The 26,929-nt window shown below is 37.1% G+C and overlaps 1 protein-coding gene across 2 annotated transcripts in view; it reads right to left on the reverse strand.

Annotated features, from left to right (window-relative positions):
* Positions 1-647: 647 nt before the first annotated feature.
* Positions 648-26,929, reverse strand: part of ACOX3 (acyl-CoA oxidase 3, pristanoyl) — a 35,677-nt gene continuing 9,395 nt past the window's right edge. Inside the window, exons 5-18 of one of the 2 annotated variants that reach the window (XM_069856394.1) lie at positions 26,498-26,587; positions 25,501-25,644; positions 24,563-24,651; positions 15,213-15,309; positions 14,620-14,802; positions 14,089-14,211; positions 11,834-11,954; positions 11,221-11,340; positions 10,427-10,540; positions 9,131-9,246; positions 6,343-6,517; positions 5,762-5,829; positions 5,009-5,095; positions 649-1,525 (exon numbers count right to left, since the gene is read on the reverse strand). In XM_069856394.1, the coding sequence (XP_069712495.1) occupies positions 1,406-1,525; positions 5,009-5,095; positions 5,762-5,829; positions 6,343-6,517; positions 9,131-9,246; positions 10,427-10,540; positions 11,221-11,340; positions 11,834-11,954; positions 14,089-14,211; positions 14,620-14,802; positions 15,213-15,309; positions 24,563-24,651; positions 25,501-25,644; positions 26,498-26,587 (1,647 nt within the window). In that variant the 3' untranslated portion in view covers positions 649-1,405. Of the gene's footprint in view, positions 1,526-5,008; positions 5,096-5,761; positions 5,830-6,342; positions 6,518-9,130; positions 9,247-10,426; positions 10,541-11,220; positions 11,341-11,833; positions 11,955-14,088; positions 14,212-14,619; positions 14,803-15,212; positions 15,310-24,562; positions 24,652-25,500; positions 25,645-26,497; positions 26,588-26,929 lie in introns of both variants that reach the window. The other variant, XM_069856395.1, reaches the window with a different exon arrangement.

Here is a 26,929-nt window from a genome sequence, read left to right on the forward strand (position 1 = left end):
ATAGGGCTATAAACAATAAGTTTGGCTTTTTTCACTTGGTTGCTTGTTGGGGGTTTTTACAGATGTGTGTTGAGGGTGATTATCTTTAATTGGCACTGGAACTTGTGGTGCTAAAAGTATTATTTAAGATGGAGTTCTGGCCAAGAAGTTATCTTTACTAAAAGAACATTCCTTTCAACTAAAAGTTAACAGACTGTGATTATTTCCAACTTCCCACTTCTAAGCTAAGTTAACATGGGCAGTGCCCCTAATACAGGGTCCACTAGGAGTCATCTCTTCGTACTGTCATATTGTTTACTGTTTGATTCCTTAGAATTGTGGCAGTTGGTAAGCTACCTAAGGAGTCCATGCCTCCAGGGAAGGATACCTGGCTTTGTTAAGATGGAAATGATTGTTCTTTCTTAACACTTTCTTTTGTTTTTCTGAAACTTTATACAGGCTGGGACTCTGCACTGAGTTGGCTGAGAACAGGTGAGCAGAGGGGGAGATGCTTTCCGAATGTTCTCTCACTATGATCATAGTTAATAAAGCTTCTGTCTGACCTGCTATCCTTGTACTTGCACTTGGAGTCCCCAGTTTTGCCAATAAAGTGCTCTTAAAAATAATAAAAAAAATACAACCAAAATTTTAAGCTCATATTTATAATAATTCATCTGAATATACTCTGATTTAAAACATACATCCAGTTTCTATGGCTTGACACTGGTTTTGCAGTACTGAAAACGTTATAAGATTTAGAAGTTTGCATTACCACACATTTTTAAAAAAAAGATGTACAAATGAGTTGTTTTTAATTGATTTTATCTAAAGAGTTATACACAATTAAAAGATTATCTAAAATCCCAGACCTCTCCCGCATTTAAAGTGCAATCAAGTAGTTTAACACAGGCATATATGAAGTAAATCAGACCAGCTTCACAAATTTCAAAGGGGTCATCGGAAATGATTCACATTTAATACAGGTTTGTCAGTGTTGATGTTCTTGATGACTTTTTTCTTTTTTTCTTCAGATTCTCTTTTATTTTGCTTTTGTTCAGCTTATTCATAATTGCTGGTGGGAAATGGGTTTTACTTATTTCATTGCTTTGATATGTCAGTAAAATCAAAAGACTGATTGGAACATTCATAGAAACTTTGCAAAGCAGTGATCATAATGATTCCTAATTTTTCTGTATTTAATGGAGTAAATATGAACAGTGCGCAGGTGTATTGCTGTAGCTCCTGTCATAATTATAACAGTTGATGAGACCAAGTTGGACCTGATTTTAAAGTTATTTTAAAACTTGGCACCTCTCTATGAAAATCTCTTTCATTTTCAGTGTTTGACATATGGTCTCATTTCCTCCTGATGTCTGAAATATGGTGTCCATCTCAGACCTCTCCAGACTCTTACAAGTTATTTGCTTTATATCCTTGACCTCAGCCTGCCTATAACAGGCTTATTAACACAAAATTCTGCCCACCATGAAGGCCTGTTCAGAGCTTTGTTGCCTTGAAGGACCTCTGCCCACATATTTTTATATAACTGCAAAAGAAAAATGAAAGGATTAGTTCATACAGAAAATAAAACAAAGCAAACTTCTGTAAGACAAATTATCAAACTTACTGGTTGAAATGAGATTGTGATTGAATTTGTAGATAATAAATGTGAATAATGAAGTACAGGCAAGAATAAACACTAAGATAAAGCACAAAATTTCAAAGTACTGTAAACATCAAATTTAAATCAAATGTAAATCATGTAGGACAACCTCGCCATAAGAACTGGAAACCAGTAACTTTTCTAATTTCTTGGTTTTAACGTGACAAGTACCTTTCTATCACAGGTAGAAATATTCGAAGAAGGTTATACTAAGCCAATCTTTGTTCTGTCCAAACCTGAAGACTATGTCTGAAAGCAGTTGTACATCTCTGGTGTTACTTCTATTTCAACACATTTCTGGAAAGTAACATAGCTTCTTTCCCAGACGTGAACTACCTGATCTGAGCATAAGAAATTCCCCTGTCATAAGCTGATCATTAATTCATCATCTTCATCAATTTACAAATTTATGTGGAATGATTAAAAAGAAAGTACATGGAAAGTGAATTCTGCAAAAGTATAATTTTAGCAATATATGGCAGATCATAATTAACTGAAGCTTAAAACTTTAAATGACATTATAGAAAGATGAGGAAAGGAAGGCCATATTTTAAGCAGTAAGTTAGAGTACAATATCATACCAAAAAAAAAGGCAGTCAACGATGTAAAGTAAAAAGCCGTTCCTCTACCAGAAAAGATGCCTTACCCCATACATTTGTGATGATTTAAATGAATACTGAAATATAAAACATTCAATATTAAATATATTTAACCTTGATTATGTGGGCCAGTGTTAACTATTTATTGCATTCCATGATTTAATATTGTCTAATAATTTTTACTTAATCTTTAAATAAATGTGGTGATAACTTTACATACTTGATGAGATTGTCAAAGCTTCAATGGGAAATGTTGTCCACACCATCAAAGCTGCTTTTAAAGTGAATGTGAATTATTTAGTGCTTAAAGCTGACCATAACAAATCTGGAAACTTTTCTTCTGCTCTGACTATGATCTGTGGCTTGTGGTGCAAGGAACTCCAGTGCAGTGCAACACAGGTTACCCTGAATTAAATTAATTTTCTTGGTATGCTTTTATAATCTATTCCTTACCATACTGTAATTTTTACTAAAATGTTTGCATTGGTTTTTAGAAGTTGCAAAGACAGCAATGAATAATTAAATATATACAGCTAAGAGACGAGGAGCTTTATTAAGTATTTTCTTTGAGTGAGGGATTGGCAGCCTTTTTCAAATTTCAGTTGAAAATATTTACACGAGTTGAAAACCACAGACTTGGAGGCACTTCAGAAAATGTCCCTGAAATGTGCAGAACAAGGGTTTAGATATCATTACTTGAAATTATTGTCTCAATATGACTCAATGAATTTACAAAAACTGTACCAAGTATTTAGGACATGATGAAGTCAGTAGGGTTTAGAGTCCTATCTGTATATCTCACAAATTATAGTAATAATATTAGACTCCAATGTTGACTATTACTAGGCCTCTGTGGCTTCTCTAGTTGTGTGAGCTAAGAGCTAGCGGAAGAGGAACTAGAGTCAAATTCCTTACACAACATCTTTATTGGCTGCTGATAAGAAACCTCCAGCCCACTGCCGGCAAGGAGATAGTATTCTATGAAAAGATCACTGTGTACTTGCACTATATTTTATATTCCTGCCTATAGCATCTGCTCACAGCTTCTGCTAGAGACGGAACAATGGGTGAAAATGGATTTTGACCAATACAGATAGTTCTTAAGTTCTTAGAGATAATGTTCCTTCTCACAGAGCTTCCCTGCCATAACCTCTTTCATTAATTTAATCCTCAAAAAGCAACAGAAATGGAAAGGCAAACAGAAACAAAGTTTCTAATGATCATTACAGTCCTCTTGTTGAGGTGGCTGGATTTGTAGAGATAGCCTCCTTCCTTTATTTGTAGAAACTCTGTTACCAAGTGATCACTCTTTTACATCAGAGTCAGGTTAGAAACATCTGGGGTACTTTTGCATTGCTTCATTACCATGGGAACGATGGACAACTTTAGACCAGAAGACAGAGACAAAGAATATTGAAAAGCATTCAGTACGCTTGACTCAGCAATCCCGTCAAAATTCTTGGCTGTCTCCACAGACTCCAGTGATTCTCTGCAGGGTCTATCCACACTAAACCAAACTACCATACTGTGACACCAGTCCCTACATAACATCTATCCCATAGCTTGGCTCCACTGACTAGGGTTGGACAGTAAGCAAGAATTTTGGTTTGCTGAGACTCTGGAATGGAATACAGAAAAAAAGGCAGGGAGGGACCATGAATTAGTATAGCCAAATCCTGAATCACAGAATCGTAGAATGGTTTAGGTTGGAAGGAACATTAAAGATTATCTAATTCCAACCTCCTTCCCATGGACAGGGACACCACTTACTAGGACAGGCTGCCCAAGGCCCCATACAACCAGGCCCTGGACACCTGCAGGGATGGGGCATCCACAACTTCCCTGGGCAACCTGTTTCAGTGCCTCACCACCCTCATCACGAAGAATTTCTTCCTAATGTCTAGTCTAAATCTGCCCCTCTCCAGTGTATATCCGTTCCCCCTTGTGCTATCACTACAAGCCTTTGTAAAAGTCCCTCCCCAGCTTTCTTGTAGGCCTCCTTCAGGTACTAGAAGGCCACTATAAGGTCTCCCCTGACCCTTCTCTTCTCCAGGCTGAACAACCCCAACTCTCTCAGCCTGGCCTCATAGCAGAGGTGCTTCAGCCCTCACATCATCCTCATGGAGTCCCATTCCAACAGTTTCATATCCTTCTTATGTTGGGGGTTCCAGAACTGGACACTATACTCCAGTTGTGATCTCACAAGAACGGAGCAAAGGGGGAGAATCATCTCCCTCGACCTCCTGGCCATGCTCCTTTTGATGCAGCCCAGGATATGGCTGGCCTTCTGGGCTGCAAGTGTGCACTGGTGGCTCACATCAAGCTTTTCACCAACCAGGACCACCAGGTTCTCCTCTGCAAGGCAACGCTCAATCACATCATCCCCCATCCTGTACTGAAACCATGGATTGCCTCAACCCAGGTGTAGGACCTTGCACGGATTGCCCCAACCCAGGTGTAGGACCTAGTTATTAAGCTATATATTAAAGACATGTTATTCCTTAAGGACTCCAAGAAGATGGAATTTTTTTTTTTCAGTGGCACGGATGCCCACAAGAGCAAACTAGAGCAATACTGTACAAGTTCCCTACTGAAGCCCATCTCCAGCAAATGCAAAATGTCTTTTTCTGCCGAAATATGTTATTTTTCACCAAAAAGTGTTGTCTTCTCATTTGTAGCTGTGAGTATCTTGAATATGTTATGGATATTTACAGGCACTACCCAAATGTATGTCCAAACTTAGAAATTTTAAAATGGGTTTTCTTACCTCTCCACTAGCTTTACCAATGGGAGAGTTGAGAATGAAGTCAGGAGGAGCAATGACATCAACCAGAGCAACTGCATCATCTTTCAACTGTTTAAAAACAAAAGACATAGCTTTGGTAACTTCTGTAGTTGTTCATGGCTACTTGCAAACAACAAAGCAACATAAAGATTATTTGCATAAAGTACCATCTACTACCACGGTAACTGAAGAGTAATCCACAATAAGGAATCTAGATTTATTTTGCTTTTGTTCCTTCCAGTGTAATTACCAAAAAGATACTATATTTTAAATTATTTCCTCCTTTGCTTAGGGGTTTTAAAATACATTTTAACCAAGATGAACTCTTTACACACACAAACCCACATCTTCTAGAACTTTAAAAACGTAACTTCTAGATTCTTCATTGAAATTTTACTTACTTGAGAAGAATATAATGCAGTTTGAAAAGCTTTTGTATTGAGAAAAAAGGCTGAGCCAACACAAAAATGAAATGAATATAACTGGCTTTCCAGTGTAGACTGCAGTGTGACAAATGTTGGAGTGTTATTTTCTACAGTATATTGTTTTCCTTTTTTTTGTAAACATAATAGGACTAGATTCAATGTGCATGAGTTACTAATCTTTACAGAATGTTATTCAAAAGTATTAATGTAATATACTGCTAATTTACCCCTCAAAATATAGAACAACTAATAAATCTTTTTTAGTATTTGTATTATCATTTAATCTCAACAAAGAATACCAAAGGTTTACCTTGAAGCAGAGCTCCAGAATAGCATTCTGAATAAATTTACCAGCTCGTTCACCTGAAGCATAGCCACCTGCAAATACATCCACAAAGAAGCTTATACCAGTTATGATTACACTGAAACGATCCTTTCACAAAGGAGTTTAGCAGTTCAGTATCAAAAAGTCTAAATAGATTCTCCTGTGTAATTGAATTGACTGTCTTTCATTAATGAGTTGACTGTGAAACTGCAATCTAAGACATTTTGAGCCTTTTACACTAACAATCTATAGTACAGCATCTAGTTGCCTATCTCACATTATCTACCCCAAGCATTGGACCACACTAAAACTTATGAGCCCTCCATCATATCTGATTTAAGAGAGAGTCTTCTGGGTTAATTTGTAGGTCCACATTCCTGCTCCCAAAAATTTTGTCCAGCATGGTTGTTTTACGTTATACTGGCAATGAGGAAATGCTTTAATCTAAATGTTAATTAGGATTCCCTGCCCTGCCAAGATACAATATGGGAAAAAAAAAATTGCTAATCTTTAAGGTAGGACTTTTAGTAGTGACAGGCATAGTATATTCCGGGAGCTGATCTCACCTTGGTAGAGCACAGCCAGATGTTTACTTAAAGACCAGAGTCCATACAGAGCACTGAGCTTCTTAAGCACTGGCTGAAGAGTAGATGGTATGTTGGGATCATGAGTGTAGTCATGAAATCTTTGTAAGACTGCTTGCTCGATAAAAACAATGGCTAATGATTGACAGTAGTACACCTTAGGAAAGAGAAAAGAAGGATACAGAGTAAAAACACACCAGCAACCAAGCTGGTACAAAACAGCATCACCACTGGAGATTTGTTGATTTAGTTCTACTGATCCACCATGAGATTAAAGAGAGTCTAAGAAGAAGCTCTAGGAGAAAACCATATCTACAATGCCTTGGCAAAGGTTAGTTAAGAAATGCCTCACAAAATGTCTCTCGGAAATAAGATCCTAATTTTCCACTGTACTCCAGTTTGGGTACTCTTTTATACCATTCCAGAGGGAGGGCAGACTGTATGCCCGTTGCCAGGATAATTAGCCAGTTGAACCCAGACTGTATGGGATCAAGTAGCTACATCAGAGAGAAGATCACACAAAACCAGGATTGCTGATTTTAGGATCATTAATAAACCCATACAACTCTAGTAAGATAAAGGCAGATTTACATACATTTAACATTATGCAGAATTTTATAAAGAGGATAAAATCTTCAAAGTGGTTCTGAAAACTACGGAAAACTTACAGCAGTCTATTCAAATAATAAATGAGAAATCTGATCATGTTAGCAGAAGTGCTTTCTGCTTATGGACTGCAATAGTTTGCAATACCTTTTGAAAGAACTATCCAAGTAATCCTTGCCAGCTATCAGATCAGAAAGGCAAAAGTCACCAGTCACTGTTAAAAAGGAATATGAAACCTTAAAAGATTGTACTCACGTAGGAACACTTCCTCACTTTTACATACTTGACCACTGCTGTATCGTTGCCTACACTGTACCATGAAGTAGACAGCTAACTGAAAACATTCTGGCTGGTGAACAGAAGGGGGATATGAAATCATTGCTGTTGTGTCTAATTTGTTGCAATGCTGTAAACTGGCATTTGTTTTCAGTCCATTTGTTCCATTTTGTTTTTGTTTTTTTTTTTTTCAATTTAGAATTAGTTGACTAGTTTTCTTCTTTTTCTTTTGAATACTTTCATCATCCTTGCATTTAAATCCATTGTATTTTATAAAGGCACATTCCAAAGACTGCTGTCTCTCTCAATAGCTGTTCACTGGCATACTTGTGCCCAAACTCAGATACAAGTGTGAACTGCAAATCACACATCTATTCTCTGTAGAATTAGGGAGGTCTTCCCTTTACTTTTTAGATATGAGTGTCAATCTCCAAATCAGAATGAAATGTCTCAAATTCCCAAATGAAGCATTAACTCCCTATTCTTCTCCTCTGTAATTCTAGCTCCTTCTTTATCTTTACCTGCACTTCTGTATTGCTTCTATCATGCTATCCCCAAACCAAGACAGCCTAGAGATAGGCTAGGAATCTCTTCCAGATTTCCCATAGCAAGAAAAAATATTATATACTAGACAATCACCGGGCTGTCAGAAAAGTGCTTCTTTATGCCCAGAAAGTTTTAAGTCAAATATGTACGTGTCTTTAAAGCACAGCATGTAAATAATTTTCAGATGTTTTTGAGGCATGCTATTTAAAATAAAAAATCCTGCTGTTCTCAAAATGAATTGTAGGAAGAAAAGAAAACCTAAAGACCCAAGCTATACCAATGCCTATCTCAAAAGCAGTTGTGTGCCTAAGTATTCCTAAATTTTAGCACACTTCAACATAAAAGAAAAGAGATGCTTCATACTTCTGAGCAAACTATTCTCTCTAACACTGGCCCTGGAACCATTCTCCCAAGATCTGGCCAACTGACTGGCAGTCAGAATTGAATTTGTGGCAATTCCCAATCAAAAGTGACCCTGAAGAGTTTCTCTAATAAACCATTTCTAGGGCAATACCAAGAAAGATTTCCTCCACTTTATCAGTGGCTTCACACAAACGATCCACTGTTAAAGACAGGTTGGCTCTTTCTAGATGCAAAGTTGAATATTTCTTTCTCATGTTTTGGAATAAGCATTGCAGATAAGGTAGTGACACCATCTTCAGGAACGAGATCTCTCTCCTCAGTGACAAATGACAAGTGTTCTTTCCTTGGATGTGAGCCAGATTTTCTCATGGAGGTAATGGAAGAATTGGGGAGCTTGGGAATATACACTAAAATCTGGGGTTAAGCCATTCCTAGCTGTTAAATCTCACTGGTGAGTGTGTGTATCTGCTATACGTAGATTGTCAATGTTTCCTTTTCAAGATCCAATACTGTCAGTCTGGTATCTTTCATGAATACTTTGCACTATAGAAATCAGAGATGGGAAAGACCTATTAGCTCATGTAGTTTACCTACCTGCCAGAGCAAGATTCCTTCCTACAGTATGTATTTGGCCACAAGAGCAGATGGAGATGTAATGATCAGATGCTGCAGTAGGTTTAATAGTAGTAGATATAGTCTTCAGAAGTTGTGCTATCAAAATCACAGACATCATTCAACACACGCCTGTGACTTTTCTGAATAGAAATATATTGTAGAAGACTTGTGCTGATAGTAACTGCCCTCCTGCTAGCATGTTCAATACAACGTAAATGTTCAAGTTTTAAGTTTTATTAGTTATGTGACTTGCTGCTTTATGTTTCACATTGTAATTAATGACATAAGAAGATAAAACTAACAGGACCTGATAAACTTCAATGAATATTATGAAATAAAATAAAATAAGCTGTGGAGGCATTACCTGACAGTTGTTTTTGGCCTCAAAACTGCTTCGCCCAGACTGCTTCTCCTTGCTCAGCTTTAGGTCACTTTCTTGGAGCAGGTAGCAAACCAGCCACTTATAAGCTGCTAAAGGAACTGTGAAAAAGAGAAAACCCAATGAACTGCTTTGTACATAACCGTGTTGTATTTTTTAGAGCAGCCTGGAACTATTAAGCAAAAAAGTACTTTGGCATCAAGTCCTTGTGTGAATCCTGCTTGCTTGTGTCTTAACTTCAGATTTATGGTAGATTATTATTTAGGCAATTGTGAATGTTCACTTGCTGCTGAAATTTAGGCACAAAAATTAATAGTTCAGTTTCTAACAGGGACTCAGATATTTTTAAAACTATAGTCTGGTTCAGTAGGTATTACAAGGAAAGAGAAAACATGCTTAAGTATCAGTTTATGCTCTGCTGGATTTCACAAGTTGGAGACATACAATGAAGAAAGCAAGCAGTCGTTTTGAACTAGCCATGTTCTTATAAGCCTTTGTATTTTGAAATATTCATATTTTACCCCACAGCTATTACGAAACTACCCTACTAGGCACTTTTTCACAATTATGTGAGCAATGAAGTGACTACTGAGTTCTAAGAATCAAACCAATTGCCCCTTATATATTAAGACCAGAGTTTCTTTCCCCAGCGAGTTTTCAGTTTCACAGATTCATTTTTGCTCAATGCTCTGTCATTTTCTCTCTATCTACCCACTTCTTTGTTAATTTTTGCCTCCAAGGGCCAATCTTGGCTCACAATGATACAAAAGTGTGCCTGGCATCTCATGTCATACTTGATTTGATTATAGCAGAGTAAGCCAGGAAAACTGCAGGGAATTTTCTTTCACCATTACTCGTTTTTCTCTATGCAACCAAACACAACTGTCAAAAGCAGACACACTTAAAGGCTTTTCAACGTATTTCTAAATCACTTGCGAGGTTTTCTAAAATAAGATATTTTAGTGATATAAGCAAGTGGCAATCAATGCCCCATACAACAGTTTCACTTGAAAACAAAAATACAGTGGCAAAACATCTAGATCATAAATACTATTTTAGAGAAACATAAATGAAACTGGAGCTGGGGACAGCAGAATATATTTTGAAATGCAAACTATGCTCTTAGTAAAGTGAAATCCACAGAATAACAAAGGAAGTCAGCAAATAGTAATATGACAAATGTCTAATATGTAGCAGAGGCTGAATCTCTAACTGCTGGATCCTTTAGTCTGGAAAGCAATTTAAAATTTTAGAATGAGTTTAACAATAGCAGAAGGCTACCTGAGGAGTCCATGCAATCTTCAGCACTAATGGCTGTGAATTTACAGCCAAGGATATGATGGTAGTCTTGCAAAAAGTTTATTGTTCCAAAAGGGGATTCAATAGGAGCTTTATCTGAAACACCAAAGAAAAAAAAAATTTATTTATGAGAAATTAAATGAGACACTTTGGAAGTAGAAGCCTATTACAAAGCTGTGCATACACTTGGTAGGCCAGATGCAATCAAACTAGGCTGTAAGATTTATTTTACCATGGCCTAGTCCAGCCAAATGAGGACTGGTGGACAAGTGCTTATAAAACTGACATCACTGCCTCTGAGCCTCATAAGATTCAACTCCTATTGCTGAGTCTTCCAGTTCTGTCAGATGCTGGTGAAACTCACTGCTGGAAAACTTAAACAGAATAATTTATCTAGAGAACTAAAAAATGTACTCATGGATATTGCTACCAAGTTAGGTGATAGGAACTATTTTAAGTACAATGAGCAGACTTAAGCCATCTTTAGGAGTAGTTCAATTAAACTAAACTGCGCTTCTTGGGGAGTAAGATACCACTTAACATGATTAGGGATGGCAAAACATCTAGCTAGCTTCTGCAAGACTTAGGAGAAAGAATAGTTCTTGCAGGAAATATCTGTGTATTGTGAATGCATCATATGATGGAGTCTGTAGCACATTATTTATGTTCAAAAAATGATTAAATGACTGTCAATTGCTTTCAGCATGAAATTACCTCCTAATTCCACTAGCTACACTCTGTTGGGTCCATCATACGATTCCACAACGAAAACGTACCTCTTATGCAATTCATCCAGCTCATTAAGTAATTGCTGGTTTGCTGAAGCAAGACGTTGTTATCTCCCTCATATGTGCAGTTTGGATCATTGTCATTCCGGATTTCACCCAGACGATTCACTTAATAAGAACAAGCAAGCAATTTAATATCACAATATATTAAAGGAAGCTAGGAGCAATTAAATAATTGTTCTGTGACAAAATGTAAGGGAGTTGTCTGTTCCTGCTTGTACAGCTATTGTTACCATTAGATGACCTTGAAAGTTCATTGTTTAGCTTGTAAAACTGAATATACTGGAAAGACTTTAGAAAAGTGTAGCATTTATCTTATATGGGGAATTTCCATCTACACAATCTGCATCTTTATTTTTGGGACTGAGACTGAATCACAGGTATGATCTTATTCTGTCCAAATGCTGGTGCAGGTACTGCACAGGTTTAGCTCTTCTGGTGCTATCAGGTATAGAATGAACTTTAAAAATATGGATATGAAGGAAAAACCCTTTCTAAAAATGTTGCTGAAACTCAGACATCGTGATCCATCAACAGCCAAAGAACGCATCAATGTAACAACCCTCCTTCTGATGAGCATATGCAGTAGGCTGTAACTTACTGGCAAGGTAACCATGTCCTCCACAAGCTTCTCGGCACTCTTGGGCAGCATGCTGAGCAGTCCAAGAGGACAGTGGTTTGCTGGCAGCAGATAAGGCATGAATCTCACGTCCCATGTCAGCCTTTGTGAAAAACAAGTTGCAAGTGAGTAGCAACTTTTACACAAAGTTTGTTGACAAGAGTAACTTGCAAAACATACATAAAACTTTCTGAGATCTATTTAAAGGCAGAGCTTTTTTTTTTTTGCTGCCACTAAAATACCCTGCCACAACTGAAAAACCTGTGGTACTAACTTTCTTATATGGGACAACAAAAATTTGTGCAAGGTAATGGACACATGGGTAAATCTTAGCTCAGATGTGCCAGCTGATGTGCCAGCTGACAAAGCATTGCATGGGACAGTTCACTGCTTGCCAGTCTTTGCCACCTGAAGATGGAAAGGAAGGTGGCTGAAAGTCCATAGAAAGCATCTTATCTCCTCTGTGACACAAGCAAACACTCTCTCCCCATTCAGCAAGGGCATTTTTGTAATATCTACTCCCCTACATAGTTGTCACTCATATTCCAAGTATCAGTTCTGCAAAGAGTAGGAAAACTATGTGCCCCCGTCAATGTCCAGAGAATTTCTGGAGGCAACGGGTTGATACTACTGAACCTTGTTTAATAGCAGCTTCCTGGTTGAGTGCTGTAATTTGAACTAAAGTAGAATCAGTTTTATAACTACAGCTCAGTCTCATCTAAGTAACTTCATTTTCTGAAAGTTAATTGCATGTTTTTCAGACAGTGTTTATCCCTAGAAGTGATAATGTGGGCCACTGGTATGTAGAAAGGCCATTGGTTATACTTATTCATATAGTAACCAAGGCCATCTTTGAGCTGATGGAGTGCCGTAAGTCAAGGACAAAGAAGGGTCACACCTGTGGGGAGGGGTGGACAGGACAGGTGACCCCAAATTGCCCAATAGCGTATTCCATCCCATATACATAATCCTTGGTATAAAACTGAGAGATCATGAGGGTCTCACTCTCTTCTGGGATGGACGACATCAAGCAAGAACCTCATCTGTACGTTTGCCCCTGGTCCTGGATCCATGCATTCCTGAATCGACTTCCTGAGCCCACCTCCCTCCTAGCCTTGGACCCTTTCCCTTGTGTCTGCTTTGCAGCATTTGTGGTGACATATAGTCATCAAGGGGTGGGGGACAAATTTCATATATTTGTATATATTTTATTACTTTCTTTTTATTTCCTTCTTCTTTTTATTATTATTGTTGTTATTATTATTACTATTTTATTAAAGCTGTTTTATTTTAGTTTCCAACTCACAAGTCTTTTTTCTTCTCATTTCCCTTATGTGGGGGTGGAAGGGGAATTGGGAGCCCAACTGCTTGGTTTAACTGCTAAAATTGGCTGGGTCGGGACTAAACTGGACATTGGGATTGCTGGTGTATTCTCATTAGTTTGGGTTTGTTTGGTTTTTTTTTTAAGATCTCCTGTAGACTAGAAGTAATTCATAAGGATTACATTCTTAAAGTAGTCAACCATCAGATTTATCTCTATCACAATTTTTTTCTGATACTCAGTGCCTTGCCTAAGATTAGCGGTTGCACTGGAGACCTCCAGAGATAAAACACCAGATTAAAAAATCAAACAGATTCTTCCGTGGTTTGTGCAATGAGGAGAAATTAGACTACCCTGCCACTAGCACACATATCTTTCATGAGTTTTATTTTGGCTGAAAAAAGCCTGAGTGTGTGAGATCTGAGCAATACATAGCAAGTGTGACTACAATGGTCTGACAGTAGATGAGAAATTCAGCATTAAGACTCACAAGTCTTAATTTTTTTCTACAAAACTATTTATCCTAATGCATGAATATGAATTGTAAACTCAAGCTAGACTCAGAGTCTGTGCAGGAATAGAGAACAGAATAATTTCAGAAAGTAGTATCGTTTACAACTGTTATTAGCTGAATTTACATTATTATATATTTATGACAAACAATTCTGCAAGGGAACATTACCTTAAATCCCACAGAAACCAATAAAATATTAACCATTCACTCTATCAAAATCAACTTGGATGCTTTTCTGAATGCAACTTTAATCACTACTTTGTATCTCCCATATTTCTGAGACATTGCTCTAGTACTCTTGACAGTAAGATGACCTAAGACTTTGAAGTAAGTCTTTCATTCAACAATTTCCAGTATACTATAGTAAGAACCCTGCTAAGAAGAAATGTGTACATATCTCACCTGTCTCTGACTCCTTTGCTTTGTCAATAAGCCGGCATAAAATTCTACAAAGTTCTCAAACAGAGATTTGGAGAAATAATCTAAGGCATATGAGGCTGCCAGATAAGGAAGAAGACGCCATTGCTAGAATAGAAATTAAATAAGTTTGATTGCAAATTGATATATATATTTATAGCTATATTTATGTAACTTTCTTATAATATTGAACCAGTGTATTTGCTTTTACTTTGTTCAAATTGGAAAATTGTGTTATGGAGAACTGAACAATAAACATCCAGAAAACTAAGTGTTTCTAGGTTCTTCAGAGAAACATGAATATCTTGGGGTTTGATATTTCAAGAACTTATGTCAAAAACCTGATCATGCCATAAGACCCTGAATTGGAATTAATATCCACAGCTGCACTACAATGACATTTCAGATGACACAGACAATTTCAATTTCACTAACTTCAGTGTTACTATTTTGATCTGCAGTAACTCTGAATCTGAGTTTAATTATAGATGTAGATGTGAATTCTAAAGTATTTACCTGTGTTTGGTATTCAAGAACAGGTATTTCTTCTTCATCAGTTGGTCCAAACTGACGTCGAGCTGCTGAGAAGCGAATGGCTATCGATAAGGCAAGTTTTAAATTGGTCACAGACATTGCTGTGATCAGAATTCTGCCTGTGGACAAGGATCCCAGAGTTGCACTAAAACGCTCTTTAACATCCTGAATGAATAAAAGGTACAGACTGAATGGTGAGGCTAAATTTATTTTACTCCCCTGTAAAGATTCAACTCTGGTAGCGTGATCAGAAGCCCAGAAGATTGGCCAATTTTGTTTCTTGACACATTTAGATACGGCATTCAGGCAAAACTCAGAGTAGTACTTTGAGATTAGCTGGGTAGTGTAAAGGGCATGAAGTTAGTAAAATCAGTAAGGTATTGAGTTAAAACATCTCTGAAAGGCAATTAAAAAGCCAGCATTCTAACTATCTCATGTGTAATTGTCAACAGCCTTTTTTAAGTCAAAGTATCTAGTAGTTCCCAATGTGAGAGGCCCATGCACTATCTCTTAACCTACTTATACCTTTGTATATTTAATGAACTTTATTAATGAAACCAGATCTTGATCAATACCTTGATTGAAGTTGAGTACTTCCCCTCAGTTGTGACATCTCCAGCTACATTCACTATGTTTTCTTTAGGTATCCTTACATTGTGGAACATGGCAAATCTGTTTAAACAAATACACAAGCAATGTAAAATCTACCTTGACGTAGTCTGAGGTGTCTACATTACAGAAAAAGGTCACAACAAAGACATAATTGCACAACAACCCCAGGTACATATCAGTGACTGAAAACAGGAGCACCCAAGACAAGTTGCTAATTTTAGGTGAGTATGCCTGGAAGAACTAAAGCTTTCAGACTCACAGCAGCAGAGGAAATTCAAGACGTGAAATGATTTTTTAATCAATCTTAACTTCATATTTTTTTTTATTAAAAATAAAGATTATGCTTAAAAAAAACCCCAAACCCACAACAAAAGAAGCACTTAATTGATTCTAGGACAGCATTTCAGCAACTTCACAAGTAAAGAAACAAACAACTAGTAGAAGGATGAGCAATGCATTCTGAAGGAAAGGACAAGTAAAGTTACTTATTAGAGACCTTATACAGAGCCAGTCTGACAGACGTAGCCCAGAAACCTGAACTGAATTCTCAGTTTGCCTGAGTTTAGGTTAACTTACTTATCTTGGTATCTCAGCTATTGAAAATCTTTGGAAGCAGAATAACTTCCTTCTCTTGCTCAGAACCTGACTGGGCCATTCTACCTCCTAATAGTTCCCTGCCACAAACAATTCTGCTGAACCATGTGCTTTAATGAAATTCTGTTCAGTCCAGTGTGAAGACTGCTTTGGAAGAGACACTATACATTTTTATGAGTCTAAAATCCAGAACTGTGAGGATCATTCATGTTATTTCAATACAAATGAGGACATAGCTGAAACAGTGCCCCAAGAAGGAAATGAATGGAGAATTTTCCTTTGTTTAAACTCAAACTAGGATTTCTGTTTCCTGGAATGTGGCATCTTAACAAGGAAAAGCAAGATAACCTTCTCAACATTGTGGTAGCCTGGCAGCAATAAAGAAGGAAGTTGTTAAAATAGGCAGAATGTCCCAAGTAGTCACACTCATCAGGAAGAAAGTGTATGAACTGCTTCACCCAAATGGGCAATACAGTTTGGCACAAGAGCAGTAATATCAGCTCCACTCACGAATACCTCAGTATCTAATAGCACTTGAAAAGCTGCATTTGTAGTCAAAGCAAATTCCTTTTTCCTGCCAATACTGGCTGATCTATTTAATAAGGCTCACGAGAGCCAGGTCTTTCACATTAATAAATTACATAAGGGCTTCATTGCTGCCTGTGCTTTAAAATAACGAGTCGTTTCCAAGGAAACAAATCTGCATACTGAATTTATTCAGCCTTAGAGATACACAGTATTTTTGGACTTAGCCACAGAAAAAATCAAGCTACCACAACCAAGAACCAGCTGCTTACTGGCCTTAACCATACTAAAAATGTGCTTTAGTAAGTGCCAGCTTCAGTGAGACAACACTACTCTCTAACAGAATTAAATTCAAAATGTCCAAAAATCTGATTTCCATATTTGTTAATATTTTTTTCATATCACTGAAAATAAAAAATCCAATTCAAAAAGATCTTCTGGTTAAAATCACATTTTCTTCTCCCTATACCTGAAATAAAATCCATCACAACTAAAACTGCATAGCAATTCCAGTATTTTTAAGAAATAGCATGCATGTTTGACAAAATTAGAACTTTTTAGACATTATTACTTGTTACTTTAATTACAGGAGAGTGTGTGTGGCAAGGTTTATGTCCCAAGTTTAGGACTGTCTTTTCTTAGTTACTGCACATCCATACAACTACAAGAAGGTGCCCCCTCCTAGGAGCTTACAATCCAAGCACAAAGCAAGAAGCTGCAAATGTATTCACATAAATGGTGAGGCAGATACTAAATACTGAAGAATACTTTCTTGATATGATTCCTGCCATCACAGCATGTTGGCAGCTAAGCATTCATATTTTTTTTACAAAGCCATTAGAGCAAATGAAAATTTTAAGGAGAAATATGAGTGGTGAACATAACAGAGCTTCATGGATGTTTATAAAGGATCCCTCCTAAGTAGGAAAAGATACATGAAAGAAAGCTGGAATCATAAGCCAGACTACAGGAACGGTTGACCTAACAGAGAGATGATGAAATCTTTTGGGTAAAGATTAGGAAGAAATTTCAAGGGGCTCCAGCTCTTGGACCTTCTCGTTGCAAATACATATTTGGAGCACGTTTAGTCCTCTGTGTGATGAACAGTAAGATTTGTGGTAGTAATGACAATGAAAAACATGGCAAATTGTCCTTCTGTGTTTTACACTGAGTGATTAGTTCAATTCATTCAGCAAAGCTGTGCAGTTGTACAAAATTATTTCTATTGATACAGAGTTCTTGAAAAGCAAATTCAAACCTACTAATATATAAAGCTATACTCTAATAACCTACCTTTAGGAGATTCAAGGCTACTAATATCATCTATGTGGCAAATGTATGCCAAACAAAACAGGTCCCAAAACAAGCTAAACAGTCTTACCCACTTTGACCTGTTGTGATACAATCCCAAATGGTTAAATTTAGAGGAAAGAGCTAAAAATCTTATAGATAGTATAATCTGGCATAAATATACTGTAGCTAATTCTGTACCAGATAAAAGATTACATTGAATTATTTTAATTAAAACCCACATGTATATCCTTGTTATAATAACATTTTTCACAGCCAGTGAATCACAGTATTAATTTTCCAATCATTAAAGACCAATCTATTTTCTTAAAATCAAAATTAGTTCAAATAACAGCTTTTGAAAGTTTAGATTTTTTCCTTGATATTATCCATTATGGATACATTAATTCCTTCTTTTTCTGTAAGCTGCTATCAAAATAAACACATATAAGATGCTAAAGCTTTTAAGAAGAAAAAGAGAAAGACAAAACTAGCAATTGAAAATCACACAGAAAACTCCCATGTGTAACAAAATATATAAGCACCAGCATTGATAATAAAAGCAGAACCTTACAAGACCTAGGAGTTAGGCAACTTTGTGAGATCATTTCCAACTGCCGTTATACCTCTTCTCCAAGAACTTTGCTGTTTAAAATTGTTAAGACATATTGGCCAATTTGAACTTGATATTGGAACATATTAAAAATAAGTAGTAAGATTTAATGAAGTCAATGATTGCATTTCTAATGGTTATTAGCCTAGAAACCATAATGAATAGACATGGACCACATCTGTCAACGCATTTATGGGAAAAACCTCCATAAAGAATTAAACAAACATCTTAAAATAATGGAACTGCATACACAGTCATGGGGATATCAGGTACCAGCAAGTTTGGAAAACGGCTGCATTTCACAGGTTGATGACAAGATCATAGGTTCAAAAGCTACCCTTCCTGGGGCCTCTTCTGCATAGCAAATAGAATGACTGAGATTAAGACCTCTCGGTAAGAAAGATGGATAATTATCACTTTAAATATATATCATAGGGTACTATAGCAATGTGCAATTTTGCATCGTGTAGCCCACAGGTAAAAAAATCTATCCCATAAATTTCTACCTAGATAAGTTGAGTGGAGTAAAATTTAGGAATCATTTCAAGCAAAGTTAATCTTACTGACTTTAAATCATGCAATAGTAATCCATCTGGTGTGCAGAAATGCTGATAAAAAAGGAGCAGCTGGAAAAGCTATGAGCTCCTTTTGCCAGTACTAAATTAATTAGCTGTTACCTATAGTACAAATAGCTCAAACATGCGTTGGTGAGTTTCAGACTCCCTAAAACGCCTGTCCCGCCAACTTTTGTTATTGACTATGTTAGAGATGATGCAGCGACAGTTCCTTCAGTCCTTCCAGCCAGAAACAGAAAACAGGTGAATAGTATTGGAAGGCTGTAAGTCAAGTAATCTCACGGCTGTTTATGGGATACAGTAAACCTTGGGAAGAACAACACTTCAGAGGTTTGGCAAAAAACTTGCAGAAGTCGTATATTCCAGACTGAAAACTCACACAGAGGTTAGAGTTGAAAAGAGTTACAGAGAAGCTGGGGAAATTTCAAGGCAATATTTTAGCTCTAGTTTCTACAATCAAGGCTCTAATCTAAGAATTCAGCTCTGTAACAGTAGTGCTCAATAGCAATGATAAATCAACACAGCATTTTACAGGTCTCTTAATCCTATCTTAATGGACTTCATGGACACACAAAGACCCACTCACCCTAAAGTTCCTATAGTTTAAGTGCCAGTCTTGCAAGGAGTTCTGGATGTGCAAACTCCTGTGAGTGTCAAGAGCTGACAGAGCTCTGCTAAGGAAGGAAAAGGTACACTGCAGACATGAGGTGTATTTCTGTGGTTGGACTCAGTACAGTTGGACTCTATGATCTCAAAGGTGTTTTTCCAACCAAGCAATTCTATGATTCTACGACAAAACAAATGCGTGACCAGATGTGAATCTACCTTTCCCCACTAGCATCATCAAGTGCCTGTATAAACCGGCTATGGCTACACAGTTTTGAGGTACTTGTGAGTGACAAAAATGAGATAAGGCAGCACTCTTTATAAACGTGACTACAGCTTAGCAATGAACACAGTACTGTATGTACACATATAGTGTCTAATGTCGACTGTAGAAATTAAGTGGAGAGGGCAAAATGGGGAAATAGCAATGATTTCAATGCAGACATCACTGTTTTGACTTAAATTGCAAATGTGTAGGATGTGTCTTGCAAAATATTTTGTTTAACTGCGAAAGTGGCACTGTTCACAGGGACTGAAAGATTGATGATACTGTATTCAGATAACATAAGTACAGGCACGCGCATCGATAACATTCATTTTTATTTTATAGCTGTTCCATTACTATTGCAATTGTTTGTGACTCTGGTTAGAGCCTGCAAGACAATAAAAATGTTAAACAAGCACAAGTATATTTATTTAAAAAGCAGGAATGATTTCTACACTTGCTTTCTTATTCACATCCCTGTACTGTCCCTTTCTTTGTACTGGAACAGCCTCTTCTGTGGCCTTGCAGTGAACCAGACCTGAAAAATGATCTGGCTGAAGACATCCAAAATTATCTTCATCAACCTACAGCTTCAGATGAAGTTCCAAGAGGCTATTTAGGCTTCAACCATATATTACAGCTCCTATTTTCCTAGGGAAATAACTGCTACCATTGCAAAACCTAAAGAAGAGTTAAGAGGATAAATGCTAGGAGACAAAAACTCTTTAAAGGACTAGACTTCCATCTGTTCTACCTTTAAACTAGCAGTAGCAGAATCTTAATGTATTATTGGCACTGATACTGAAATAGTAACAAACAACAACCAAAAAAATTAACCATTTAAAAGCAAGCTGTAAAGGCTTAGAGGCTGTGTGATGTATGCCAACGTCACCAATATACAAGGAATCATCGTAGCTTTCAGAACCTGCAATCTCTTTTCAGGAGAGATCTTTTACAACGATTGCTTTTCTGCCCAGTAAATCCCCTTTACCCATTTCCTCTTGGGCCTTTTGGTTTGTTTTCAGGATCTAGAAAATTGACTCTGGCCTCAGCAATTGCTATAGAACATGCTGAATGTCTTAGCATGCTCTGTGTGGAGAGACTGATCACATCTTAATCGTACATGAAAGGTTGTTAAACAGCTAATAATAAACTTCAGTTTTCCAAAGCCCATCATTATAATTAGATAGAGCTAACAATTCTTCTTTCCCCACAAAGATCTTTTTCTCCCCTAGAAACAATTAATTTAAAATAAATAGCTTTGATAGCTTCATTTCACTAGTTCTTCCCTTATCATAGGTTTTGTCCGCTCAGCAAACTGTGTAAATAATTATCAGTGGACACAGCTGAATGAGCTCAGAGCATGGTTTACAAAGACAGGCATGTTAAGGACCACTTCAGAAACACAATTACAACTGATTTTCAAACTCTTCCCCATGCAGATTCAGTTGGCCATCATTTCTATTTCTGGAGTGGGAAAAAGCCACAATTTGCTGCTAGTTACAACTGGACATGAAATTGGCTCACCACCCATTCAGTAGCAATGACTGACTGATGAGCACTGCAGTAACGGGTAATTTTGGTAATTTTACAGTAGCCAGGGCAGACTGAAAAAAAGGAGAAGGGAACAGAAATGCACATAAGCACTTACCCAAGCTCTTCCTTTATGTACGGCCTCTTATACTTGCCATTCAGTTTACTGAACTTTCCCTGGATCCCAAAATCTGAGAGTTTTTTCAGTGGTTATTTTTTCCTCAGCTACTTCCATTTTGAAATACCAGAGAACAGCACATTTCAAAAGCTGCTAGAGCACAAGCAACAGGTGGGCATTTTTATATTACAAAAATAAAGACTGAAGCACTTGCATCCCCTGGTGGCAGCTTGATTTAGTTTTTGGTAACAAAACACAAAACCAGTCTAAACTCTCCATAAGAAAAATTGGAGTACTATTTTTTCAATTTATGTATCGATTACACAAATTCTCAGAGAGAGAGAGAACAATTTTTAAATATTTTAAAATTCTTTTTTCTTTTTTTTTTTTTGTCAGGGTAGCTGAAATTACAAAGACTTGCAAAGCCCGCATGATTTTTTGACATTCCAATTATGAAGCTATGAGAATTATTTGGATAGACAGACTTAGAAGCGGCAGACTAGACAACTGGATTTACGCTGCAACAATTCCCACATTACTTCTGAAATTCTTTCTCTTACTGAAAACATTACACTCTGCAATAGCAGGAAACCAGCCTTCAGCCAAATGACCTAAGAGATTAATTGTTTTCCAAAGCCAGAAGGGACAACTGCAATCACCTACTTAGTTCTCTTATTTAGCATAAATCAACAGCATTTTCCAAGCAAGTGCTGGTATTTCTTCCCTTTGTTCTATGTAAGTGTCCAGGAGCTTAAGTCTCTGTACCCATATTGAAAATTACTAGCATAAACCTCTTGAAGTGCAGCAACAAAATCTGACATGTCTGCCAGAGATGTCTGACTCTGATCTTCACACTGACAATTTACTCTGTAATTACGTGGAAATATATCTGATTTATTAAATGTCTATGGTATTTACACATATATTTAAACAACTGGCAAAGCATGCAGTAAAGACTAACACGTGGTCACAGCATAATTGCATGTTTTCATGTCATCGCATATAACAGACTCTACAACACACAAGAACTGCAGGCTGTGCTTCTCTGGGATAAGCTAAGATATAAGATTACTAAAGTGCTTAGGAGAACACCTTGACAAGGCAGTGTCTAGTGGCCTAAAATGAACTGTATCTCTGTGAACATTTGCATTTTGCAGATCAGGCAACCAATAGTCCATCTTAGAGTGGCACACCTTGTTCTACCTGCAAACACAGAGCTATGAAGCTACTACCCTTCCAGTCCTTGCCAGGCCTTCTTGTACCTCTGAGAATCAATGTGTACAAGTCCTAACATTTTTCACAGCTTGGTGTGAGCAGGGAATTTGCAAGGTGAAAAATTCCCTAGTTCTTGTGAACAGTGTTGTCATCTAGCCTCAGCCCACCAAAGAAAAAAGCTGAGGTTGGTCAGGGACACAGGCTCTTACAGTTTTCCGCTGAATTAAGTGCATCTGTTGGTAATCTTGAGCTCCCTCATCCTTGTACCTTAACCTGCAGGTGCTGTTTTAAACTTAAGTTTCTAGAGCAAAGACTGTCTTAATCCATACTGAAGAGACCTAGATCCATGATAATGGCTCCTCAGGCACTGCTGTTAGAAGAAAATAAGATTTTTTTAAAGCAGCACATGCAGAGTAAATGGGAAGATTAGAATGCCCTATGATTGCTTTAAATGACATGCGATGTCATAACAACAATAAGGGATTCCTTTGGACATTAAGATAGGAAACTATTGGTATCTCTTTTTCGCAGTGTAGTATGTGGATTATAATTTCAGATTATTCAGTATTTATCAATATTTTAAGAAATGTTCTATTTCTTCCCAGTAAATAAGAGAATAAACGGATTTTGGAATCATGTGCATTTTGATGTTATGTGAGAAGTACTCTCTTTTCCTTCCTTGTGTTGCATATAAAAATATGCTGCAGATTAAGAATGAACAGCAGAATTTGACCATTTCTACAGAAATATGAACCTGAATTACATTTAAGATTACTCAGGCCCATGTTGCTGTGCCATCTGGTGGCTACTAGTTTTTAATGCAGCTGCAGGCAAAAATACCCATCAAAACCCATTTCTTATTCTTTTCTCAAAATTTTCCTCTATAAAACATCATTCTCTATATTTTTTCTTTATTTTGTCTGTGTCTTCAGGCAACAGAGAATCAGGGATAACGATCAATGCAAATATTAAAGTCAGAACTATTTTTGCCACTACAGTTTATTTGGTGCATCAGGAGGAGGCAGGTAAGACAACAAACTATGGAAGATCTGTGACCTTCTGGAAAGCCAGTGAAAGCCATTGTATTTGAAAGATAGTATCTTTTTTATTCTGATGGCATGCTATGAAGGACAACACATATACCTGTAACAAACTGAATCAACAGAAAGAGGTGAATATGGGCACAAAGGAGTGAAAGGAGCGACCCCCCCTCACATACCCTCTTGCTATTTAAAGTCTCTGTCTTTACACAGAGCTATGTAACTAATACAGGGATTAAAATCATGATTTCTACATAATGGCTGTTTTAATGCAGAAGTCTACCTTGACTGCCTCACTGTCTCTGCTCCCCATTAGACACCTTTGATTAGTAAAACAGAGACACAGTAAGGCCACTGAAATCCATGACTCAGAAATGGAGCTGAGGTACATTTTTTATGACAGAGAACACAAGAAAAAGAAGTAACATTCTCCTTCTCTTCTGCACTGATTAGGATTAGTCCAGAAATCTCATATTTTAAAAGAAGATAATTAAGTTTCCCTGCTGGGTCTCATTAATCTCATGTCTTTAATAACAATAAACCTTCGCAGTTGGCCTCCATTAGCCTTGCTGGGGCTGGAAATCAACACACAAAATAATTAAGGGCTCCCAATTGAGCGGAAAGCCTCATTAAGTTCTTATTCAGATTTTGGGTTTTTTTCCCCATTACTATTGTTTCAGAGTCTATGACTGCAAGAATGCTTGGGGATACTCACAGAATATCAATGGCAATTCATATTCTAAAAACTGAGAGAAGCAGAAAGACTAGGGTTACTCAGATAGAAAATAAGATTTTTCAATCTGTTTTTCGTTTTTTTTTTGAAATAAACCCACCAGCAGATACCTCAGAAAAAAAGCCAGAACTGATTCAGGAGGGTATTTGCACCAGTACAGTGTGATATAACCTAGAAAGTTTCCTCCTACAAATGGACTGACTTACCCATTATCCAAGCCATTCTGCCCAATTTTCTTTCCTATGTCACCTACCATCACACCTGGCATTGGCAGGAGAGTTTTTGTATCTCGGAGCTGCATAGAGGTGGAACAAAAAATTATTTCAGCTGTGGAACAATGAAAGTTATTGTTTGAACTTTTCAAAGAGTGAAAATATTCCCAACTTGTATTCTTTTATTAATTTCTCCATTTTTTTCATACTCAGAATCCTGGGTATAACTTGTACTTATGTAACCTCTCATTCAGGACATAGATCCCTTAATGAAAACTGCTTTGGCAATGTGTCACTAATTGCATCACCGTGTCTAACATGCCTTACCACTGATGACTGCTCTCATCAAACTAGCATTGAAACCTTCTTCAGGTGTACACAGATGTAGTAGGAATCAATGAACCTTTTATGTTACTATCAGCTTTTAGATATTTCCTGGTCTTGAAAAAAAATCCATTCATTCTGCAACTAGTTACTTTTCCTATTTACAACTCCCCTACTGCATTGGTATAGTTTCTAATGTCTTTAATCTTATAAACTGATCTCTGTAGTAGAAGCTTGCAGATTTCATCCAATCGGCCTGCAGCACTGATAAACATAAATCACCTTAAGCTTCATCCAAGACTCTCAGGACTTCATGTAGCAAAGGTTAGTTCTAGCTATACAAGTGGTGTAAAAATCTGTAGGCTTTTCAGCTCTTTCGTATTTTTCAGATTTTTTTTCAGAAATCAGAGTATAAAATTGGCTGTACAACTACTACAAAACCAGTGAATATTTAAAACCAGTACAGTTGCTATAACTGCAATAATTGTTGAAGGCATTAATTACAGAATCTGCTGGTCAATAATAAGTAAGAGCATGACAGAAAGTCTTTAATTTGAACCCACTTCCCCCCAAAAAGAGAAAAGAGATTGGCAACATTTCTACCCTACCTGTACAATAAAGGAATGTAATCCTTGGCACTGTCCATCAGGAGTATACAGCTGGGCGTATACAACTGCATGAGTGGCATGTTTCCCCATATTACCAACCCAGAACTTTGCAGCTTCAAAGTCAGGAGTATTGATGATAAATTCCTGTAGCAATGAAAGAAAAGACAAAATTACATAAACCATAAACATCAACAGGCAGCTATTTTCTTTTTTTTCCTTTTTTTTTTCATGACCATGGCAATGTTTTGAAAACATCCATTAACTGCCAGAATTCCATTCTGTACTTCACTCCAACAGCTGAGATCTCATTTATTGTGTTCAACCTAGGAGAACATACATGCAGGTAAGAAAAATTTAGAGCTGAAAAAGTTCATTAATTCATTGTAAAACCTGAAATTCAGCCTTTTAATTGCTCATTTAAGGAGATTAAAAAAGAAAAGTAAAGTGACAGAAGCATTTCTTAGATCCTAGCTTAAGCTGAGCTGTGAGTCCAAATGAGGGACTATGTGAGTTGATTCAGCTGCGAGGTCTGAAAACTCTGCAGGGACCAGGACAACCTTCTACTTACGCAGTTTTGTATAGAAAGGAAACCTGGGTGGCAGTGTGAAAGGCAGCACACTTCCCAGTTTGGACAACTGAGGGACCATGACAAGAAGAAGGTTTCTAATCTCAGGAAATAATATTAATTTTCATATATAAAGCCAAAAGAAAATTTAATCTGCACGTCCAACTATTCCTTAAGAGATCCAACAAAGAAGGGTGCTATCCTTATTTCGTATCACAATAAGAAGCTAAAATAACTACTTGCACAAGAAAACAGAAATTGCTGGGTTTACTGTAAATATTTACAATAATGTAAATATTTAATTTTTTTTTTTACATTTGGAATGAAACATTATTTCTTGTTAATCAAAGAAATGCCTTAATCATTCTATCCTGTTAGTAAATAACAGAGCTTAATAGTGTCAAACATTATACCTGTGCATTAAGGACTAACCTGAGTTCTACGATCAAATGTGGCGGTAGTCCGTATGCCTCTGGTATTGGTTCCATGGCTGAGTTCAGTCAATGCAAAACACCCAAAAATCTAAATAGGGAGATAAAACGTAGTTATAAACTACTTTATTACAGCAATTAGAACTGTTAAGGTTTTCAAAAGATTGCAAATTCAGCTGCTGGGAAGGAACTTGCGATCCTGAGAAACTAATCAAATGTAAATGTAACCCTAAGGCTAAGACACCATGCCTGCAGTAGGGTAACAGGTATTTTCATCCTTTGCTGATGGCTGACTCATTTAGGCAGGTACAGATTATTATATCCACTAAGTGTTCAGCTGTCTGTTCTTTCAAGAGCTGTTGCATGGTGAAAATCTGCAAGTCCACTTGCATTACAAGCAGTTCTGGGAACTCCCAAAGATGGGGAAAAACAG

Source organism: Phaenicophaeus curvirostris, chromosome 4 (genome assembly GCF_032191515.1).
Source record: "Phaenicophaeus curvirostris isolate KB17595 chromosome 4, BPBGC_Pcur_1.0, whole genome shotgun sequence".
NCBI lineage: Eukaryota > Metazoa > Chordata > Aves > Cuculiformes > Cuculidae > Phaenicophaeus > Phaenicophaeus curvirostris.